The sequence below is a fragment of the Oncorhynchus keta genome, chromosome 30 (genome assembly GCF_023373465.1).
Source record: "Oncorhynchus keta strain PuntledgeMale-10-30-2019 chromosome 30, Oket_V2, whole genome shotgun sequence".
NCBI lineage: Eukaryota > Metazoa > Chordata > Actinopteri > Salmoniformes > Salmonidae > Oncorhynchus > Oncorhynchus keta.
The window spans coordinates 42,928,766-42,947,924 of NC_068450.1; the positions used below are offsets into that span (position 1 = coordinate 42,928,766).

Sequence of the window (19,159 nt, forward strand, 5' to 3'; positions counted from 1 at the left end):
TGTATAATGCTTTATGAAGCAAAGTGGAATATGACCTAATCAATCAATCAATTTTGGAGTCAGGACATACAGTAACTGATAGATTGACCCTCAAAAGGTTATTTGAACTGCAGAACTGGACCATTTGAATGTATAGCATTTGACCTTTATCAACCAATGTTGGAATTTCAGCAAGTTGAAACCTTACTTTGGCATCCATATTAGGAAGTTCCTCAATTGTCAGGTGAAACTCCAATAGTCACTGGATAAAATGTCCTAATATGGATGCCGTATCGCCATACTCACGGTGACTGTAAAAATCAGTTCTTTATCTTGATATGAGTGGGTATTAGATGTAATTTAGTTTCAAGATACAATTAAAATGTATGTACTTGTTGATCACTTAAGCATGTCAAGCCATGACATCTTTCTCATTCTTGGAGGCTTAACCATGCTGGTAGAATCACTGTTCAGAACATACTTATCGTGAGCTTGAGCAAATGGGAAAATTAGCAAAGATTATATTACTGTATGATAATTGAACTGTGGTACTATTACAGTCATTTACAGCCATTGTAGTTAAAACAATGCTGCATAAAATAACAAAAATGTGTTTACATCAAATAAATATGATCAAGTTAAATTAGAAGAATGCAGCATATTGTCACTGGGGGTGATCTAGTTTATTTATTTCAATGTGGTGTTCTAAGTTTATTTTCTATGTTGGTGATTTGTATGATTTCCAATTAGAGGCAGCTGGTAATCGTTCGTCTCTAATTGGGGATCATATTTAAGTAGCTGTTTCACACCTGTGTTTGTGGGATATTGTCCTCCGCTGTGCCTTGGTCCTCCTCTACACACGGTTGTGACACATATACATGAATACAGCTATTGCTTTATTATAATTAGTAGACTCATTCTGATATTAAAAACACTATTTCAAGGTAACATGCTAACTGTGGTAACAATAGTCAAAATACATAATTCACAAAAAAAGGACTTATGTTATTTTTGTTCAACCGATAAAGTCTAGAAAGGGTTGACAGAGTGAGCAGGCTACAGTTCTATATACGTTATTGGTTATCATATTTCAAAGCAGACCTGGGTTAAAATATAATTTTTTGTTAAATACTTAAACTGAGTTTGACTGAGATTATATGGCGCACCACTGGGATAGTCCGAAAAGTGCAAACCATTCCCAATCTGTCACTCCAGGAAGGCTCAATCAAGCGCTCAAAGTATTTGATAAAAATATAATACTATTTAAACCCAGGTCTGCTCCACAAGCAAGAGAATGTCGGTTACATGCCACCTATAATAAACATATAGAGGAAAATTAAATGAGAAAGAAATGCAGCAATGAGAGAAACAGCCAAACGTAGCACTTTGATTGAAAACATGTTGAAAGCAAAATTGCACTTCAGTGCACAGACACAACAAGGCCACACAACCAGAATTTGATGGCTAGGTAAACATTCACAATGTAACAGCTCGGGAGATCTTAGAGATATCGCACAGACGCTCCCATAACTCAATTTAGACCGAAGGCAAGACTGCCAGTCAATTTGCTTATTTTTGAGACAGGATTGATTACAATTGTGTACTATAAATGTTTTGCTATCACAAAGGCTTTGGAATAGCGATTGGGGAGTAGCAAGGGTTGCATTCGTTATTACAAATTCTGGCAAGCACCAAAGTCTGTGTTGTACATGGTGAAGTCACAAAGTGGTTGCTGGGATGCTACGCCTCGTGTGGTGTAAATCCAGCCTAACATGAATGCACCTATCATGTGAGCTGAAACATAGTGAATCCAGTTTGACCATCCAATCATATTCTCCCGAGCATACGGGCGATCCACCAGTTGCAGGGCATAATGATCTGACAGATGACACGTCCTCCTTGGTAGTAGTACGGGTAGGGGTTAAAACCACCCAGTGGCTCATAGTAGCGCTGGCAATAGCGGTAACCACGACGACAGTGCTGGCAGCAGTAGCCATGGTCATCTAGATGGTTATCCAGCTCAACTCCAATGTCTCTCTGTGAAGGACAAGTGGCAAGTCGATGAAAGGAAGGAAAGAAATGAAGTGCTTCAAAGGGCAGGTGATACAAAGAAAGGAGAGCCAGGGAAAGAGAAAGACACACAGCGATCTTGAGAACATTTAATTGGAAGTATAGGTGGAGTGTGGAATGCCTACACCGCACTGGCAAGGTTTATTCTTCTGCGGTAGCTCCTTATTCGAAAATTAAGTGCTAAATGTTTCTCTTTCTTTTGGCTTTAGAATTTTCTGTTCAGTAAGGTCTGCACTTATACTTTAAATTAAATATTTATCAAGCAAAATCAATCTCCTTTTCTTTTCCCTGTGAAGAACACAAAAGTAGGGTCACACACATGATGAATAGCAGCACTCCCAGAGCAGGGACAGTCAGGACAGAGGATTTGATTGGGTGACTCGATGTTCTCGCTTCGGTCGTTGGTCAGAAAAAAAGCTATGAAGCAACTAAACAGAAGAGAAAGATTCAAATGGATGTCCAAGGAAATGAACGGTCAAAATGGTTCCACGCTCGACTGTGACACACGGATCAAAAAAAAAGAAGATAGCATTGGAAAGCGGGGCCGCCTCGATCCGGGAGCATAAAACATGATATAATACCCTTGACCTTTCTGTTATGTCAGTGGTAGCATTACTCTTTCCAAGCTCCATCTCACATCCAAGAGTCCTCGGCCCCTTTGTCCCAGGGCTATATTCAATCAAAGTGACTGACACTGCCGTTTACTGGGAAATTTACAGTATTTTTTTCATCTCTGACCCCCCACTCCCCCTGCTGTGACCTATGCGAGCTGAGTCAAAATGGCCGCCACCCCGTCCATTAGAGCCTACAAATGAGAGGCTCTTCATCTTGGGCGCCCTCCCCCTGACCTTGACTTTAAGTGGATGGCACATTCCTAAAGCAATTAGGAAAGTAATGATCGACTAACAAGGATTCTTTTATTTGCTCGCGCTGAATGGGTGTGAATTAATATAAGGGCCAAATGAAACCCAAACGAAAGGTAAATTGGGAAGAATTAATGGCCCTTGGCTTTTTCCTTTGTGCCAGTCCCCCGGGCCCGTGCCCTCTCCAGACGGAGTTAGGGCTGAGTGCCATGCCTTTGATCGAGGGCAATTCTGAATTGGACTCAGAGAAGTGCCACTTAAAGCCCTCCCAGAGCTGCACAGATACATGCATTTGACAACGTTTTCAATCTCCTGTATTGAGTGAATTTGACTAAAACTTCAGAGACAATCCAGCACTGTCTGGTTAAATAGCTTTGATGAAAGAGACCAATTGTCCCCCCTTTGGACTTTACCTGATGCTTTCCTTATGAGTCAGCCTTTCATAACAGAAGACAAACAACATTTCACAGAAATCCATTGAGAGGGGGAACAATGCAAGGTCATTGTTTCACCCCAGTCTTGAAAAGGCCTGGGACCCATAGGAACACATAGCTCTGACCCTAATTTCTCCTCTACTGTAAACTATGGGCAGTGTGGACTGGAAGTTGTTTGGCTACTTCCCTAGAAAAGCAGTATTAGTCACAGGAAATAGTTTATAGGGCACTAAATAGCCCAGGGTCTCACAGATGTTGTGGACTGTAGTGTTTGTGGCTGGCGTTAAGCTACATTCAGGCTCCCATAACTTTTGGAGCCAGCACTTTAAATACACAACACAAACAGTGCAGTAAGTAGGATTCAAATCACGAATCAGCCATCACAACTGCTGTCACAGATGATAAATGGACTAACACTGCATACTCCTAACATGGGGGACTAACAACTCAGAAAGAAATAAAAGATGATATGCAAAAGGTGTGTTTGATTTACGACTCTGACAAAGGCTGGTGGGCAATTACTGATGGATGATTTTAGTCAAGTTTAGAGTCATCAGCTGCGAGGCAACAATCTATTATGGAAACAACATAGACAATAATCTTGTCAGCCACCTCACAGCTAAAACTGTGACGGTATGAAATCCAAATCCAGAGCTTCAGTTAGGGAAAATTAAGCGAAATATATTTATTCAAATAATGGGTGATTACAAAAACAAACAGACAATCGGTTGGCATTGTACATCTGAGACAAATTAATCAGATGCATCCTTTTTTAAAGCGTATATTAATAATTTTGGCTTCAAATTCCCCTCTTCAACGGTGATCGGAATGGGGCACCCTGGGAAATCTGCGCTCGTCACAATCAAGCAGCATTAACCATGGGTAAAAGTCATTACCCTCGACTCCGTCGGATTTTCGACACACACCGAAACGGCACCTCACACATAACATCATATCAGAGGTTTGATCAGTCTGTCAAGTTGAAAACTTTCAGTCGGTTATTCAATAATAAGGAGGAAGAGAATCAAGACGCGACGACGAATATGAAGCAGGTACTGCTTTGTACTCCCAACGCTAATTGTGTGGTCTCATCATCCACATGAAAAGCCACATTTTCTCATTATGCAGGCAAGGGTGAAACCTCTAATGGTTAAACTCAAGGGGAAATGTAATATTAAACATATTAGTAAAATATGCCACTTAGCTTTTATCCAAAGCAACTTGCATACATTTTTAGTAGGAGTACAGTATGTAGGACATGAACCCACGACCTTGGCATCATTCGCACCACTCGCCATGCTCTTACCAGCTGAACCACACAGGCCCAGGCAGTAACTGTTTACGGTTTGGTGTAGCTTACGGTCAGGGAGCAGAGGAGGTATTTACAGCCTCTGTTTACCCTCGGTTTCCTGTGAACCATCACTGCCCACTCATGCATGGGAAGCCGTGTTGTTTCAATGCTAGCTTTGGATGCCAAAGAGGGCTGGGCAGAGGTACAGTGTCACACAATGGCCCACCACCAACCTCCAACTGGCCCAAAACCGTCCCAGAACATGTGAGTGCCGGGTTGACCGACAGAGCCCCGCTGCCCAATCATATTTGAAGGCTTATCCTTCCCCTATCTAGGTCAAGGACAGTGATGCGGCTCCTCCAGCGATGTTGGATGATAGTTATTCAGTTGGAGAGATATCCAGGGCCGCTGCCTCAGCGCCATGCGGATGCTCCACCGTGGCAGCCCTGGCTATAGGTTGGCCCCATATATCTACCCACCTCTGTCACTGATACTCTAATGATTATTCAGGTTGAAAAATAAAAAGTCATGCCGCACCGAAATAACTCGTGTAAATACGAAATCAGGGGCTCCATTGGCGGACAGGCAAGGGGCCACGGTGGAGGCCAGATCAGGTGGAGGGGTGCTGGGGTCAGAATCGCCTCCCCTCCGTTGGTCACAAAGGCCTTTGTTATTTTCCGGGCCCACAAACACTGACTGGCTGTGGCCATAATATGGGTGAGCTTTAGCTATGTACAGTATTACCTTAAAAAAGGGGAGCGAGTTTCATCTCCTGGTATGCTAAAATTACAGGACAATGCATTGCTGCGCAGTCATAGAGGATGAGCAGAGATGAGGAGAGGAATAGAGGAGGAGAGATGGATAGGAGGAGAGTGCATGGAGGCAGGCAGGTATTTCCGGGCCCAGCCTGATAAAGGTTACTATTATGGCTGTGGTGTGTGTGCTTGCATGCTGGCCCACCTGACTGTGCTGTCTGTGAGTGTGTCCAGTATGTATGTTTACCTTTGCGTGTACGTGTGTGTCAAGGGTAATTAATCATAGAGTACTAAGCCTCTCACATGCACAAAAATATGGCATTTTGGCCTCTAGACTCTTTTCTTTCTTGACTTGATAATTAAGGCATAATTAATAAATGTAGGCTATCTATTCAGCAATGAGTGTCCTTGGGAGCGCTGCTTTGTACGTCGCTAGATGCCTGCCTTCGCCCGAGAAAAGACAAGAAAGGCTCCAGCTGAGACTTTAGGGAAAAAGTTGCTGCCTTTGAAGGCGAGATATTCCTCTCCAGTAATGGAGAGACATTAAGGGAGTCTTAAGCATGGCAAGTGCATTTAAACAGATATATAGAGCAATTTCTATGCCCTGCGGTACACAAACACAAGTCCGTTTGATGCCATGAAAGTCAGCGTCAATTAACGAGCGATTTCCATGCACAAAGAAACGAAGGAGAACTAGGCACCACCGTGGTTCGTATCTCCTAGTGTGGTCTTGGTGTGCATCCACTAGGTCAAAAGCAGTGAACTACTGTATACACAGAGTATATCAAACATTAGGAAAACCTTCCAAATATTGAGTTGCACCCCCCCATTTGCCCTCAGTTCGCCGGGGCATGGACTCTACAAGGTATCAAAAGCATTCCACAGGGATGCTGGCACATGTTGACTCCAATGCTCCACAGTTGTGTTAAGTTCGCTGGATGTCCTTTCGGTGGTGGACCATTCTTGACACATATGGGAAACTGTTGAGCATGAGAAACCCAACAGCGTTGCAGTTCTTGACACAAACCGTTGCGCCTGGCACCTACTAACATAACCCGTTCAAAGGCAATTAAATTTTTTCTTTTGCCCATTCACCCTCTGAATGGTACACATACACAACCCATGTCTCAATTGTCTCAAGGCATAAAAATCCTTCTTTAACCTGTAATCAATAAGGGATTTTAGCGAGTGACATCAATAAGGGATCATAGCATTCAGCTGGATTCACCTTGTCGGTCTAAGTCATGGAAAGAGCAGGTGTTATTAACTTCTTAAGGTATAGGGGGCAGCATTTTCACTTTTAGATAAATAGCCTGCCCAATTTCAACTTCCTGCTACTCATGTCAAGAATATAAGATATGCATATTTTTAGTAGAGTTGGATAGAAAACACTCTGAAGTTTCTAAAACTGTTTGAATCATGTCTGAGTATAACAGAACTTATGCAGGGAAAACCCAGAGGACTAACAGTTCAGAATTTCTTTTTTTTAGGTCTTTGTCTGTTCAGTGAGTTCTCATTGGCAAACGATATTTCTTAGGAACGTGTTTTCAGTTCCTACCGCTTCCACCGGATGTCACCAGTCTTTGGAATTTGGTTGAGGTTATTCATTTGTGCAATGAAGAAGTACGGCTATCTAGGAACTGCGTAACATTGTTGAGAGTTGCGCAAGGCTTGAAAAGTAGCTTGGTTTGTTTTGTTCCTGTATTGAACACAGATAGACCTGTCTTCAATTTGATCGATTATTAACGTTTAAAAATACCTAAAGTTGTATTACAAAAGTATTTTGAAATATTTTGGCAAAGTTTATAGGCAACTTTTGAAATATTTGTGACGTTGCACAATTTGGAATTTGTTTTTTTTTCTGGAACAAACGCGCCAAATAAATTGACATTTTGGATATACACTGCTCAAAAAATAAAGGGAACACTACAATAACACATCCTAGTTCTGAATGAATGAAATATTCTTATTAAATACTTATTTCTTTACATAGTTGAATGTGCTGACAACAAAATCACACAAAAATGATCAATGGAAATCAAATTTATCAACCCATGGAGTTCTGGATTTGGAGTTAAAGTGAAAGTTAAAGTGGAAAGCCACACTACAGGCTGATCCAACTTTGATGTAATGTCCTTAAAACAAGTCAAAATGAGGCTCAGTAGTGTGTGTGGCCTCCACGTGCCTGTATGACCTCCCTACAACGGCTGGGCATGCTCCTGATGAGGTGGCGGATGGTCTCCTGAGTGATCTCCTCCCTGACCTGGACTAAAGCATCCGCCAACTCATGGACAGTCTGTGGTGCAACGTGGCGTTGGTGGATGGAGCGAGACATGATGTCCCAGATGTGCTCAATTGGATTCAGGTCTGGGGAATGGGCGGGCCAGTCCATAGCATCAATGCCTTCCTCATGCAGGAACTGCTGACACACTCCAGCCACATGAGGTCTAGCATTGTCTTGCATTAGGAGGAACCCAGGACCAACCGCACATGGTCTCACAAGGGGTCTGAGGATCTCATCTCGGTACCTAATGGCAGTCAGGCTACCTCTGGCGAGCACATGGAGGGCTGTGTGGCCCCCCCAAAGAAATGCCACCCCACACCATGACTCATCCACCGCCAAACCGGTCATGCTGGAAGATGTTGCAGGCAGCAGAACGTTCTCCACGGCTCTCCAGACTCTGTCACGTCTGTCACATGTGCTCAGTGTGAACCTGCTTTCATCTGTGAAGAGCACAGGGCGCCAGTGGCGAATTTGCTAATCTTGGTTTTCTCTGGCAAATGCCAAACGTCCTGCACGGTGTTGGGCTGTAAGCACAACCCCCACCTGTGGACGTCGGGCCCTCATACCACCCTCATGGAGTCTGTTTCTGACCGTTTGAGCAGACACATGCACATTTGTGGCCTGCTGGAGGTAATTTTGCAGGGCTCTGGCAGTGCTCCTCCTGCTCCTCCTTGCACAAAGGCGGAGGTAGCGGTCCTGCTGCTGGGTTGTTGTCCTCCTACGGCCTCCTCCACGTCTCCTGATGTACTGGCCTGTCTCCTGGTAGCACCTGGACACTACGCTGACAGACACAGCAAACCTTCTTGCCACAGCTCGCATTGATGTGCCATTCTGAATGAGCTGCACTAACTGTGCCACTTGTGTGGGTTGTAGACTCCGTCTCATGCTACCACTAGAGTGAAAGCACCGCCAGCATTCAAAAGTGACCAAAACAACAGCCAGGAAGCATAGGAACTGAGAAGTGGCCTGGTCACCACCTGCAGAACCACTCCTTTATTGGGGATGCCTATAATTTCCACCTGTTGTCTATTCCATTTGCACAACAGCATGTGAAATTTATTGTCAATCAGTGTTGCTTCCTAAGTGGACAGTTTGATTTCACAGAAGTGTGATTGACTTGGAGTTACATTGTGTTGTTTAAGTGTTCCCTTTATTTTTTTGAGCAGTGTATATGGACGGAATTAATCAAACAAAAGGACCAATTGTGATGTTTATGGGGCATATTGGAGTGCCAACAAACGAAGCTTGTCAAAGGTAAGGCATGTTTTATATTTTATTTCTGCGTTTTGTGTAGCGCCTGCAGGGTTGAAATATGCTACCCTCTTTGTTTACTGTTGTGGTATCATCAGATAATAGCTTCTTATGCTTTCACCGGAATGGCCTTTTTAAAATCTGATATGTTGGCTGGATTCACAACGAGTGTAGCTTTAATTGAGGATCTTACATGTGTGATTTAATGAAAGTTAGATTTTTACATCATTTATTTGAATTTGCCGCGCTGCATTTTCCCTGGCTTTTGGCAGAGTGGGACGCAAGCGTCCCCTATACCATAAGAAGTTTTAATTGTTGTAATCTCAGTGTATAGGCCCTATATATACCCTGAACAAAAATATAAATGCAACATGTAAAGTGTTGGTCCCATGTTTCATGAGCTGAAATAAAAGATCAACAGAAATGTTCCATACACAAAAAAGCTTATATCTCAGATTTTGTGCAAATATTTGTTTACATCCCTGTTAGTGAGCATTTCTCCTTTGCCAAGATAATCCATCCACCTGACATGTGTGGCATATCAAGAAGCTGATTAAACACCATGATCATTATACAGGTGGACCTTGTGTTGGGGACAATAAAAGGCCACTCTAAAATGTGCAGTTTTGTCACACAACACCACAGAGGGAGTTTTGAGGGAGCGTACAATTGGCATGCTGACTTCAGAGATGTCCACCAGAGCTGTTGCCAGATAATTGAATGTTCATTTCTCTATCATAAGCCGCCACCAATGTTTTATTTCTGTCTGTGATGAAGCCCTTTTGTGGGGAAAAACATTGTGATTGGCTGGGCTTGACTCCCCAGTGGGTCGGCCTGACTCCCAAGTGGGTGGGCCTATGCCCTCCCAGGCAGTGTCAATGCCCAGTCATGTGAAACCCATAGATTAGGGCATAATGAATTTATTGCAATTGACTGATTTCCTTATATGAACAGTAACTCAGCAAAATCTTTGAAATGGCTGCATGTTGCGTTTATATTTTTGTTCAGTGTACATTTGACCTACTGCATGATATACAGTAGGGAATATGGTTCCAATTCAGATGCAGCCCCTATACAGTACGTACATAGTCATTGACAGGAACCTGGTCCAGGATGTCACGGGCGACGCGGTGACCTCCGACCTCAGCATCAGGAATGTCCTCATCATCCTCCACCTCGTGGAACTCAGCATCTGCACCAAAAGGAGGAAGTACACAGAACAGCTGTTGATGTACTTTACCAGATCACAGCAGAAACATATTTTTTTCTCCTGTTTGAGGCGATCTGAAGGAAAATAGCTTGCCTTCTACTGTAAATAAATCTGGATGTTTTTCTGAGAGGCCATTCTTTAAACTGCTGCAGTGTACAAAGTACAGAGAATCTGGCATGGGATGTCATAATGATGCCATTCTGGTTGAATAGAGCATATAACCAGATTACAACCAGGTAAGATGTCTTTTTATAATAACGTCAAGGTGCTTGGGAACAATGTCATATTTTGGTTGTTATACGGTCAGATAACCAGATTACAACCAGGTAGACATCTTTTTCTGGTCGATAAAAAGAAGCCTAAAAAATATTTTTATAATCAGTATACAACTTTACAAAAACAAATCTCTCATCCCACCATTTTCAAAGTGCTGCGAGAATGAGAGAGGAGAGGGGTGGAGAGACACCGGTGACCCTGTACCTGTCATGGGGGAGGGATGGATCCAGTAGATGGGTAGCTCCTGGCATATCTCCCAGATCTTGGAGTTGAAGAGGAAAGCTGGGTTAGCGATGGGCTCCTCAGCAGGCACCCACACCTGGGAGTCCCCGACTACCTGCATGTCCATGCCCTCCGTGTTGCCCACCTGCCAGGGAGAGGAAACACACGCACACACACACACACACACACACACACACACACACACACACACACACACACACACACACACACACACACACACACACACACACACACACACACACACACACACACACACACACACACAAGCCCTCAGTTCTATGCCCTCTGCATTCTCAGCCCCCTCTTCCCAGAGACACAGCACACAAGCCCTGGCCACATCCTTTTATTCACAACCCCTTATTGCCCACCGGGAGTACCGCCGCTTCCTGCCTCCTGCTGACTCCCACTAGCCTGGACTTCCTCCTCGCCCTTTCTCCCTGACAACAACAACACAAGAATCCAACAACGGGCATAGATTTGACTTTGAAAACGACTTTGTAGTGCTTTCTACTTTATTGTGCCACGAAAGGCTGCAATATCGTTAAATCCGACAGACACAATAATAAAGCATAGCGTCCTCTTCCCTCACACATCCCCTTAATACCGCATTCAGCTCACAGCACTAGCGACATGCTTAATTTGTTTATACTGTAGTTCATGAGCTGTAAAGTAAACTATTAGTGCTTAATGACAGGGAATACGTGTCACTGCTATCTAAGAGATGTATAAAAGGGGCTTTGGCAATGGCGCATTCCACTACCGTGCCTGATGTGTTTCTTTATGTATATGTAAATACGTCGGCAAACAAACCCCTCTTCCCAGTGCCTCGTTAATTAGCAGCTGGAGAGAACAGAAAAACAGTTTACTTGACAAATGTTTTTACAAGGTGATTCTCTCCTAGTCTGAAGCTTAATTGCACATTAGTTGATCTTGATGTAGGATCCCCGGGCTATGGTTGGAGCCGATATCATTTATATTAGGTTGTGCACTCTCGACTCTCCCTCCTTTCCCTTCTCACCCCTCGCTGATTCTCGCTTTATTCTAATTTACAGTCTGCGCTACAGTCTCGCTGTAACTGTTTGTTGTGAAGTGACATGACATCAATGAGCCTGCGGAGATGAACTCTCACCCCATTCCGGGCCAGATGAAAGAATACCTAGCTTAGCGGCGTGGCCACTTAAGTGCTAGTTTGTGCTTAGACAAGCAGTCAAGCCTTTGACAGTTTGCTCTCACTCTTTTTTTCCAGCTCATTTTTAGCCTGGTCTGGGTGGGGCTAAGCTAATGACGACTCAGAGGAGGACTAGGGGGACTCTGGCGGCGTTCGCTCCTCCTGAACTACAGAAATTAAAATGAAGGCCAGGAAACACAAACAGACCTCTCTAATTGGACTGCAGAACCGCTGAAGAGGAGCAACTAAGGAAACCTTCCCGAAATTAGGAAATGGAGGTCACGACACAGAGCACTGTAATAGGACTTTAACTTTGCAGCTGAGACACAAGACCAATAAGTTGCAAAGGGAGACCGCTCTCTGGGAAATATTTAAGTTCATCATGGCTAGTGTGGAATAGTGATTTAAAAATACCAATTGACAAGTACAAAGACTATAATGATTTTATGATGCAGTTATATCATAAATGAAACTGTCTTGTATCTAATATTGGACATTGCTTAAGTAAAGATATTTTGTATTAGATGTCAGACTAATTATTTATTTACTATAGATCGGAGCCACATTAGGTATCATGCTGTGATGAACATACACTTGCCCTCTCTCGCTATAATGTCTTAAGGGTGCAACTTTGTGACTCAAGCTCATACTGTAGGTCAATTGTGTTTGTCATTGATCAATTAATATTTTCTCATGACACCATAAGACCCTGGATAAAGCCATGGCACATTTTGGTAACACTTTACTTGACATAACAATGTCATGACCCATATATTTACACCTGTTGTGACATATTGCACTATTTTATGGTTGGTAATGATACCTACATAAGAGTGTAAAAACCAACATTTATTCAAAAGAGTTTTTCCCCTGCCAAGAAGATTCCTTTTGTTTGAAAGTTCGTCTTAAATCCTTTTTTGTTGTTGTAATTCATTCTCTTCAGTCATGTTTTTTTTCATCATATTTAAAAGAAAATACACTTTATGACACTGTCATGAAGCATTATGACCATTCTGTGTCACTTCACTTGGATTGAGAAAATACACTTTGAGACGATCAAGAGGCATTTTGACCATTATAATCATATAAGCCAGATATGCCTATCACATACATGCCCTTACAGTTGAAGTCGGAAGTTTACATACACTTAGGTTGGAGTCATTAAAACCCGTTTTTCAACCACTCCACACATTTCTTGTTAACAAACTATAGTTTTGGCAAGTGGGTTAGGACATCTACTTTGTGTATGACACAAGTAATTTTTCCAACAATTGTTACCGACAGATTTCACTTATAATTCACTGAATCACAATTCCAGTGGGTCAGAAGTTTACATACACTAAATTGCCTGTGCCTTTAAACAGCTTTGAAAATTCCCGAAAAGGATGTCATGGCTTTAGAAGCTTCTGATAGGTTAATTGACATCATTTGAGGCAATTGGAGGTGTACCAGTGGATGTATTTCAAGGCCTACCTTCAAACTCATTGGCTCTTTGCTTGACATCATGGGAAAATCAAAATAAATCAGCTAAGAAGTCAGAAAAAAATTGTAGACCTCAACAAGTCTGGTTCATCCTTGGGAGCAATTTCCAAATTCCTGAAGGTACCACGTTTATCTATACAAACAATAGTGCGCAAGCATAAACACCATGGGACCACGCAGCTGTCATACTGCTTAGGAAGGAGACGCGTTCTGTCTCCTAGAGATGAACGTACTTTGGTGCGAAAAGTGCAAAACAATTCCAGAACAACAGGAAAGGACCTTGTGAAGATGTTGGAGGAAAATGAGCCCTATATCGACAGAACCTGAAATGCCACTCAGCAAGTAAGAAGCCACTGCTCCAAACCAACCATAAAAAAGCCAGACTACAGTTTGCAACTCCACATGGGGACAAAGATGGTACTTTTTGGAGAAATGTCTCTGGTCTGATGTAACAAAAATAGAACTGTTTGGCCATAATGACCATCGTTACGTTTGGAGGGCAAAGGAGGAGGCTTGCATGCTGAAGAAAACCATCCCAACCGTGAAGCACGGGGGTGGCAGCATCATGTTGTGGGGGTGCTTTGCTGCAGGAGGGACTGGTGCACTTCACAAAATAGATCATCATGAGGTAGGAAAATGATGTGGACATATTGAAGCAACATCTCAAGACATCAGTCAGGAAGTTAAAGCTTGGTCGCAAATGGGTCTTCCAAATGGACAATGACCCCAAGCATACTTCCAAAGTTGTGACAAAATGGCTTAAGGGTTAGGGTTAGGGTTGGAGTGTCCATCACAAAGCCCTGACCTCAATCCTATAGAAAATGTGTGGACAGAACTGCAAAAGTATGTGCGAGCAAGGAGGCTCCAACCTTGACTCAGTTACACCAGCTCTGTCAGGAGGAATGGGCCAAAATTAACCCAACTTATTGTGGGAAGCTTGTGGAAGGCTACCCGAAACGTTTGACCCAAGTTAAACAATTTAAAGGCAATACTACCAAATAATAATTGAGTGTATGTAAACTTCTGACCCACTGGGAATGTGATGAAATAAATAAAAGCTGACATAAATCATTCTCTCTCCTGTTATTCTGAAATGTCACATTCTTAAAATAAAGTGGTGATCCTAACTGACCTAAGACAGGGACTTTATACTAGGATTAAATGTCAGGAATTGTGAAAAACTGAGTTTAAATGTTTTTGGCTAAGGTGTATGTAAACTTCCGACTTCCACCGTATATCAGTCATCAGTCAGAAAGAGTGTCTTGACCTGATCCTGACATCTGCTCCTGCATTTAACCCAGTCATTAGCAACAGAGCATTGGGGTCGGTGCATGTCTGACATCAATGTGTGCCAATTACAATGATAATTTCACATGGTCAAAAAATAAATAATTGTATAACAATGTTGCGACATAAGCTATGGTGTAATGGAATGTTTTGCCAAGTGTGGTAGGTTTTGTGGATTTTGACACTCTTATGTAGGTGTCATAACCAGCCGTAAAATAACACTATATGTCACAACAGGTGTAAATATATCTGTCATGACAGTGTTTTATGACCATATTATAACAAGTTATGTCAGCAGCTATGACACATGACATGGTTATGACCGTGTCATAATGTGTTATGACGCTGGGTGTCAAGTAAAGTGTTACCCACACTTTTAATAATGTGAATGCTCCGCATGTTCAAAATGACACACAACTTTTTTTTTTGTCAAATGACATTTACCTACCTACATATAATTCCAAGAATGTGTTGTTTTTCCATGCATTGTTTGGCATTTGTTTGTGTTTTATCTGAGTGGGAGGTTTCCTTGCCAGCTAGGTTGGTTGTGGCAATACATATTAAGTGGTTACCCTGAGGAGGAAGAAGAGATCCAATAACACACTATTCTACTGTCTGAAGGAGGAGGACAACGGGAATTTCATCAGCTTCAAGACTGGAGGGAAACTAGGGGAGGCTCAGGGATTACAGCCTCCCATCATTTCATAGGAGGAGCAAAGTGAAAATGGCCGAAAATACCGGCGGCAAACAATTCATGTTTGTCACCTTGTTCTACTCCCCGGGTGCTTTATTTCCTTATCAGCCACTCGCAGATCCCTCACCGGCTACATTGTTTTCACCTCACCTCTGAGAATCTGAGGCCCCAGACGTCCACCACTGAGCCCACATTCACATAGCCTGCAGCTTGGATGAGCTGAGCAGCAGCATAAGCTGTTTTGTTTTTAATTAACCACTCTGTGGTTCACACGGTTGTAACATTTCTCAAATGACTGCCTCGCCTGGTTCACCAACTACTTCTCAGACAGAGTTCAGTGTGTCAAATCGGAGGGCCTGTTGTCCGGACCTCTGGCAGTCTCTGTGGGGGTACCACAGGGTTCAATTCTTGGGATGACTCTTTTCTTTGTATATATCAACGATGTCGTTCTTGCTGCGAGTGATTCCCTGATCCACCTCTACGTAGATGACACCATTCTGTATACATCTGGCCCTTCTTTGGACACTGTGATAACTAACCTCCAGTCAAGCTTCAATGCCATACAACCCTCCTTCAGTGGCCTCCAACTGCTCTTAGACGCTAGTAAAACCAAATGCATGCTTTTCAACCGTTCGCTGCCCGCACCCGCGCGCCCGACTAGCATCACTACTCTGGACGGTTCTGACTTAGAATATGTGGACAACTACAAATACCTAAGTGTCTGGCTGGACTTTAAACTCTCCTTCCAGACTCATACTAAACATCTCCAATCCAAAATTAAATCTAGAATCGACTTTCTATTTCGCAACAAAGCCTCCTTCACTCACGCCGCTAAACATACCCTCCATAAAACTGACTATCCTACCAATCCTCGACTTCGGCGATGTCACTTACAAAATAGCTTCCAATACTCTACTCAGCAAACTGGATGCAGTCCATCACAGTGCCATCCGTTTTTGTCACCAAAGCCCCTTATACCACCCACCACTGCGATTTGTATGCTCTAGTCGGCTGGCACTCGCTACATATTCGTCGCCAAACCCACTGGCTGCAGGTCATCTATGAGTCTATGCTTGGTAAAGCCCCGCCTTATCTCAGCTCACTGGTCACGATAACAACACCCACCCGTAGCACGCGCTCCAGCAGTTATATCTCACTGGTCATCCCCAAAGCCAACACCTCCTTTGGCCGCCTTTCCTTCCAGTTCTCTGCCGCCAATGACTGGAACGAATGGCAAAAATCGCTGAAGCCTGAGATGTATATTTCATAGACCATCTGTAAATATCCCACCCAATCTACCTACATCCCCATATTGTTTTTATACATGTTTTCCTCCTGACAGAGCTGGTGTAACTGAGTCAGGGTTGTAGGCCTCATTGCTCTCACATGCTTTTTCAGTTCTTCCCACACATTTTCTATTGGATTTGAGGTCAGGACTTTGTGATGGCCACTCCAATTCCTTGACTTTGATGTTCTTAAGCCATTTTGCTACAACTTTGGAAGTATGCTTGGGGTCATTGTCCATTTGGAAGACCCATTTGCGACCAAGCTTTAACTTCCTGACTGATGTCTTGAGATGTTGCTTCAATATATCCACGTAATTTTCCTTTGTCATGATGCCATCTATTTTGTGAAGTGCACCAGTCCATTCTGCAGCAAAGCACCCCCACAACATGATGCTGCCACCACCATGCTTCATGGTTCCGATGGTGTTCTTCGGCTTGCAAGCCTCCCCCTTTTTCCTCTAAACATTAAAGATGGTCATTATGGCCAAACAGTCATACAGTGCCTTGCGAAAGTATTCGGCCCCCTTGAACTTTGCGACATTTTGCCACATTTCAGGCTTCAAACATAAAGATATAAAACTGTATTTTTTTGTGAAGAATCAACAACAAGTGGGACACAATCATGAAGTGGAACGACATTTATTGGATATTTAAAACTTGTTTAACAAATCAAAAAATGAAAAATTGGGCGTGCAAAATTATTCAGCCCCTTTACTTTCAGTGCAGCAAACTCTCTCCAGAAGTTCAGTGAGGATCTCTGAATGATCCAATGTTGACCTAAATGACTAATGATGATAAATACAATCCACCTGTGTGTAATCAAGTCTCCGTATGAATGCACCTGCACTGTGATAGTCTCAGAGGTCCGTTAAAAGTGCAGAGAGCATCATGAAGAACAAGGAACACACCAGGCAGGTCCGAGATACTGTTGTGAAGAAGTTTAAAGCCGAATTTGGATACAAAAAGATTTCCCAAGCTTTAAACATCCCAAGGAGCACTGTGCAAGCGATAATATTGAAATGGAAGGAGTATCAGACCACTGCAAATCTACCAAGACCTGGCCATCCCTCTAAACTTTCAGCTCATACAAGGAGAAGACTGATCAGAGATGCAGCCAAGAGGCCCATGATCACTCTGGATGAACTGCAGAGATCTACAGCTGAGGTGGGAGACTCTGTCCATAGGACAACAATCAGTCGTATATTGCACAAATCTAGCCTTTATGGAAGAGTTGCAAGAAGAAAGCCATTTCTTAAAGATATCCATAAAAAGTGTCGTTTAAAGTTTGCCCCAAGCCACCTGGGAGACACACCAAACATGTGTAAGAAGGTGCTCTGGTCAGATGAAACCAAAATTGAACTTTTTGGCAACAATGCAAAACGTTATGTTTGGCGTAAAAGCAACACAGCTCATCACCCTGGACACACGATCCCCACTGTCAAACATGGTGGTGGCAGCATCATGGTTTGGGCCTGCTTTTCTTCAGCAGGGACAGGGAAGATGGTTAAAATTGATGGGAAGATGGAGGGAGCCATATACAGGACCATTCTGGAAGAAACCCTGATGGAGTCTGCAAAAGACCTGAGACTGGGACGGAGATTTGTCTTCCAACAAGACAATGATCCAAAACATAAAGCAAAATCTACAATGGAATGGTTCAAAAATAAGCATATCCAAGTGTTAGAATGGCCAAGTCAAAGTCCAGACCTAAATCCAATCGAGAATCTGTGGAAAGAACTGAAAACTGCTGTTCAGAAATGCTCTCCATCCAACCTCACTGAGCTCGAGCTGTTTTGCAAGGAGGAATGGGAAAAAATTTCAGTCTCTCGATGTCCTTCTGTAGCTCAGTTGGTAGAGCATGGCGCTTGTAATGCCAGGGTAGTGGGTTTGATTCCCGGGACCACCCATACGTAGAATGTATGCACACATGACTGTAAGTCGCTTTGGATAAAAGCGTCTGCTAAATGGCATATATTATATTATTATTGCAAAACTGATAGAGACATACCCCAAGCGACTTACAGCTGTAATCGCAGCAAAAGGTGGCGCTACAAAGTATTAACTTAAGGGGCTGAATAATTTTGCACGCCCAATTTTTCAGTTTTGATTTGTTAAAAAAGTTTGAAATATCCAATAAATGTCGTTCCACTTCATGATTGTGTCCCACTTGTTGTTGATTCTTCACAAAAAAAATACAGTTTTATATCTTTATGTTTGAAGCCTGAAATGTGGCAAAAGGTCGCAAAGTTCAAGGGGGCCGAATACTTTCGCAAGGCACTGTATATTTGTTTCATCAGACCAGAGGACATTTCTCCAAAAAATACAATCTTTGTCCCCATGTGCAGTTGCAAATCGTAGTCTGACTTTATTATGGCGGGTTTTGGAGCAGTGGCTTCTTCCTTGCTGAGCGGCCTTTCAGGTTCTGATGATATAGGACTCGTTTTACTTTGGATATAGATACTTTGTACCTGTTTCCTCCAGCATCTTCACAAGGTCCTTTGCTGTTGTTCTGGAATTGATTTGCACTTTTCCCACCAAAGTACGTTCATCTCTAGGAGACAGAACGCGTCTCCTTCCTGAGCAGTA

General features: G+C 43.0%; 1 protein-coding gene across 1 annotated transcript in view; it reads right to left on the bottom strand.

Annotated features, from left to right (window-relative positions):
* Positions 1-856: 856 nt before the first annotated feature.
* LOC118363643 (tenomodulin-like) overlaps positions 857-19,159 on the bottom strand; it is a 112,264-nt gene continuing 93,961 nt past the window's right edge. The window contains exons 5-7 of the mRNA XM_052488469.1: positions 10,618-10,780; positions 10,013-10,119; positions 857-2,016 (exon numbers count right to left, since the gene is read on the bottom strand). Of these exons, the coding sequence (XP_052344429.1) occupies positions 1,807-2,016; positions 10,013-10,119; positions 10,618-10,780 (480 nt within the window). The 3' untranslated portion in view covers positions 857-1,806. The remainder of the gene's footprint in view (positions 2,017-10,012; positions 10,120-10,617; positions 10,781-19,159) is intronic.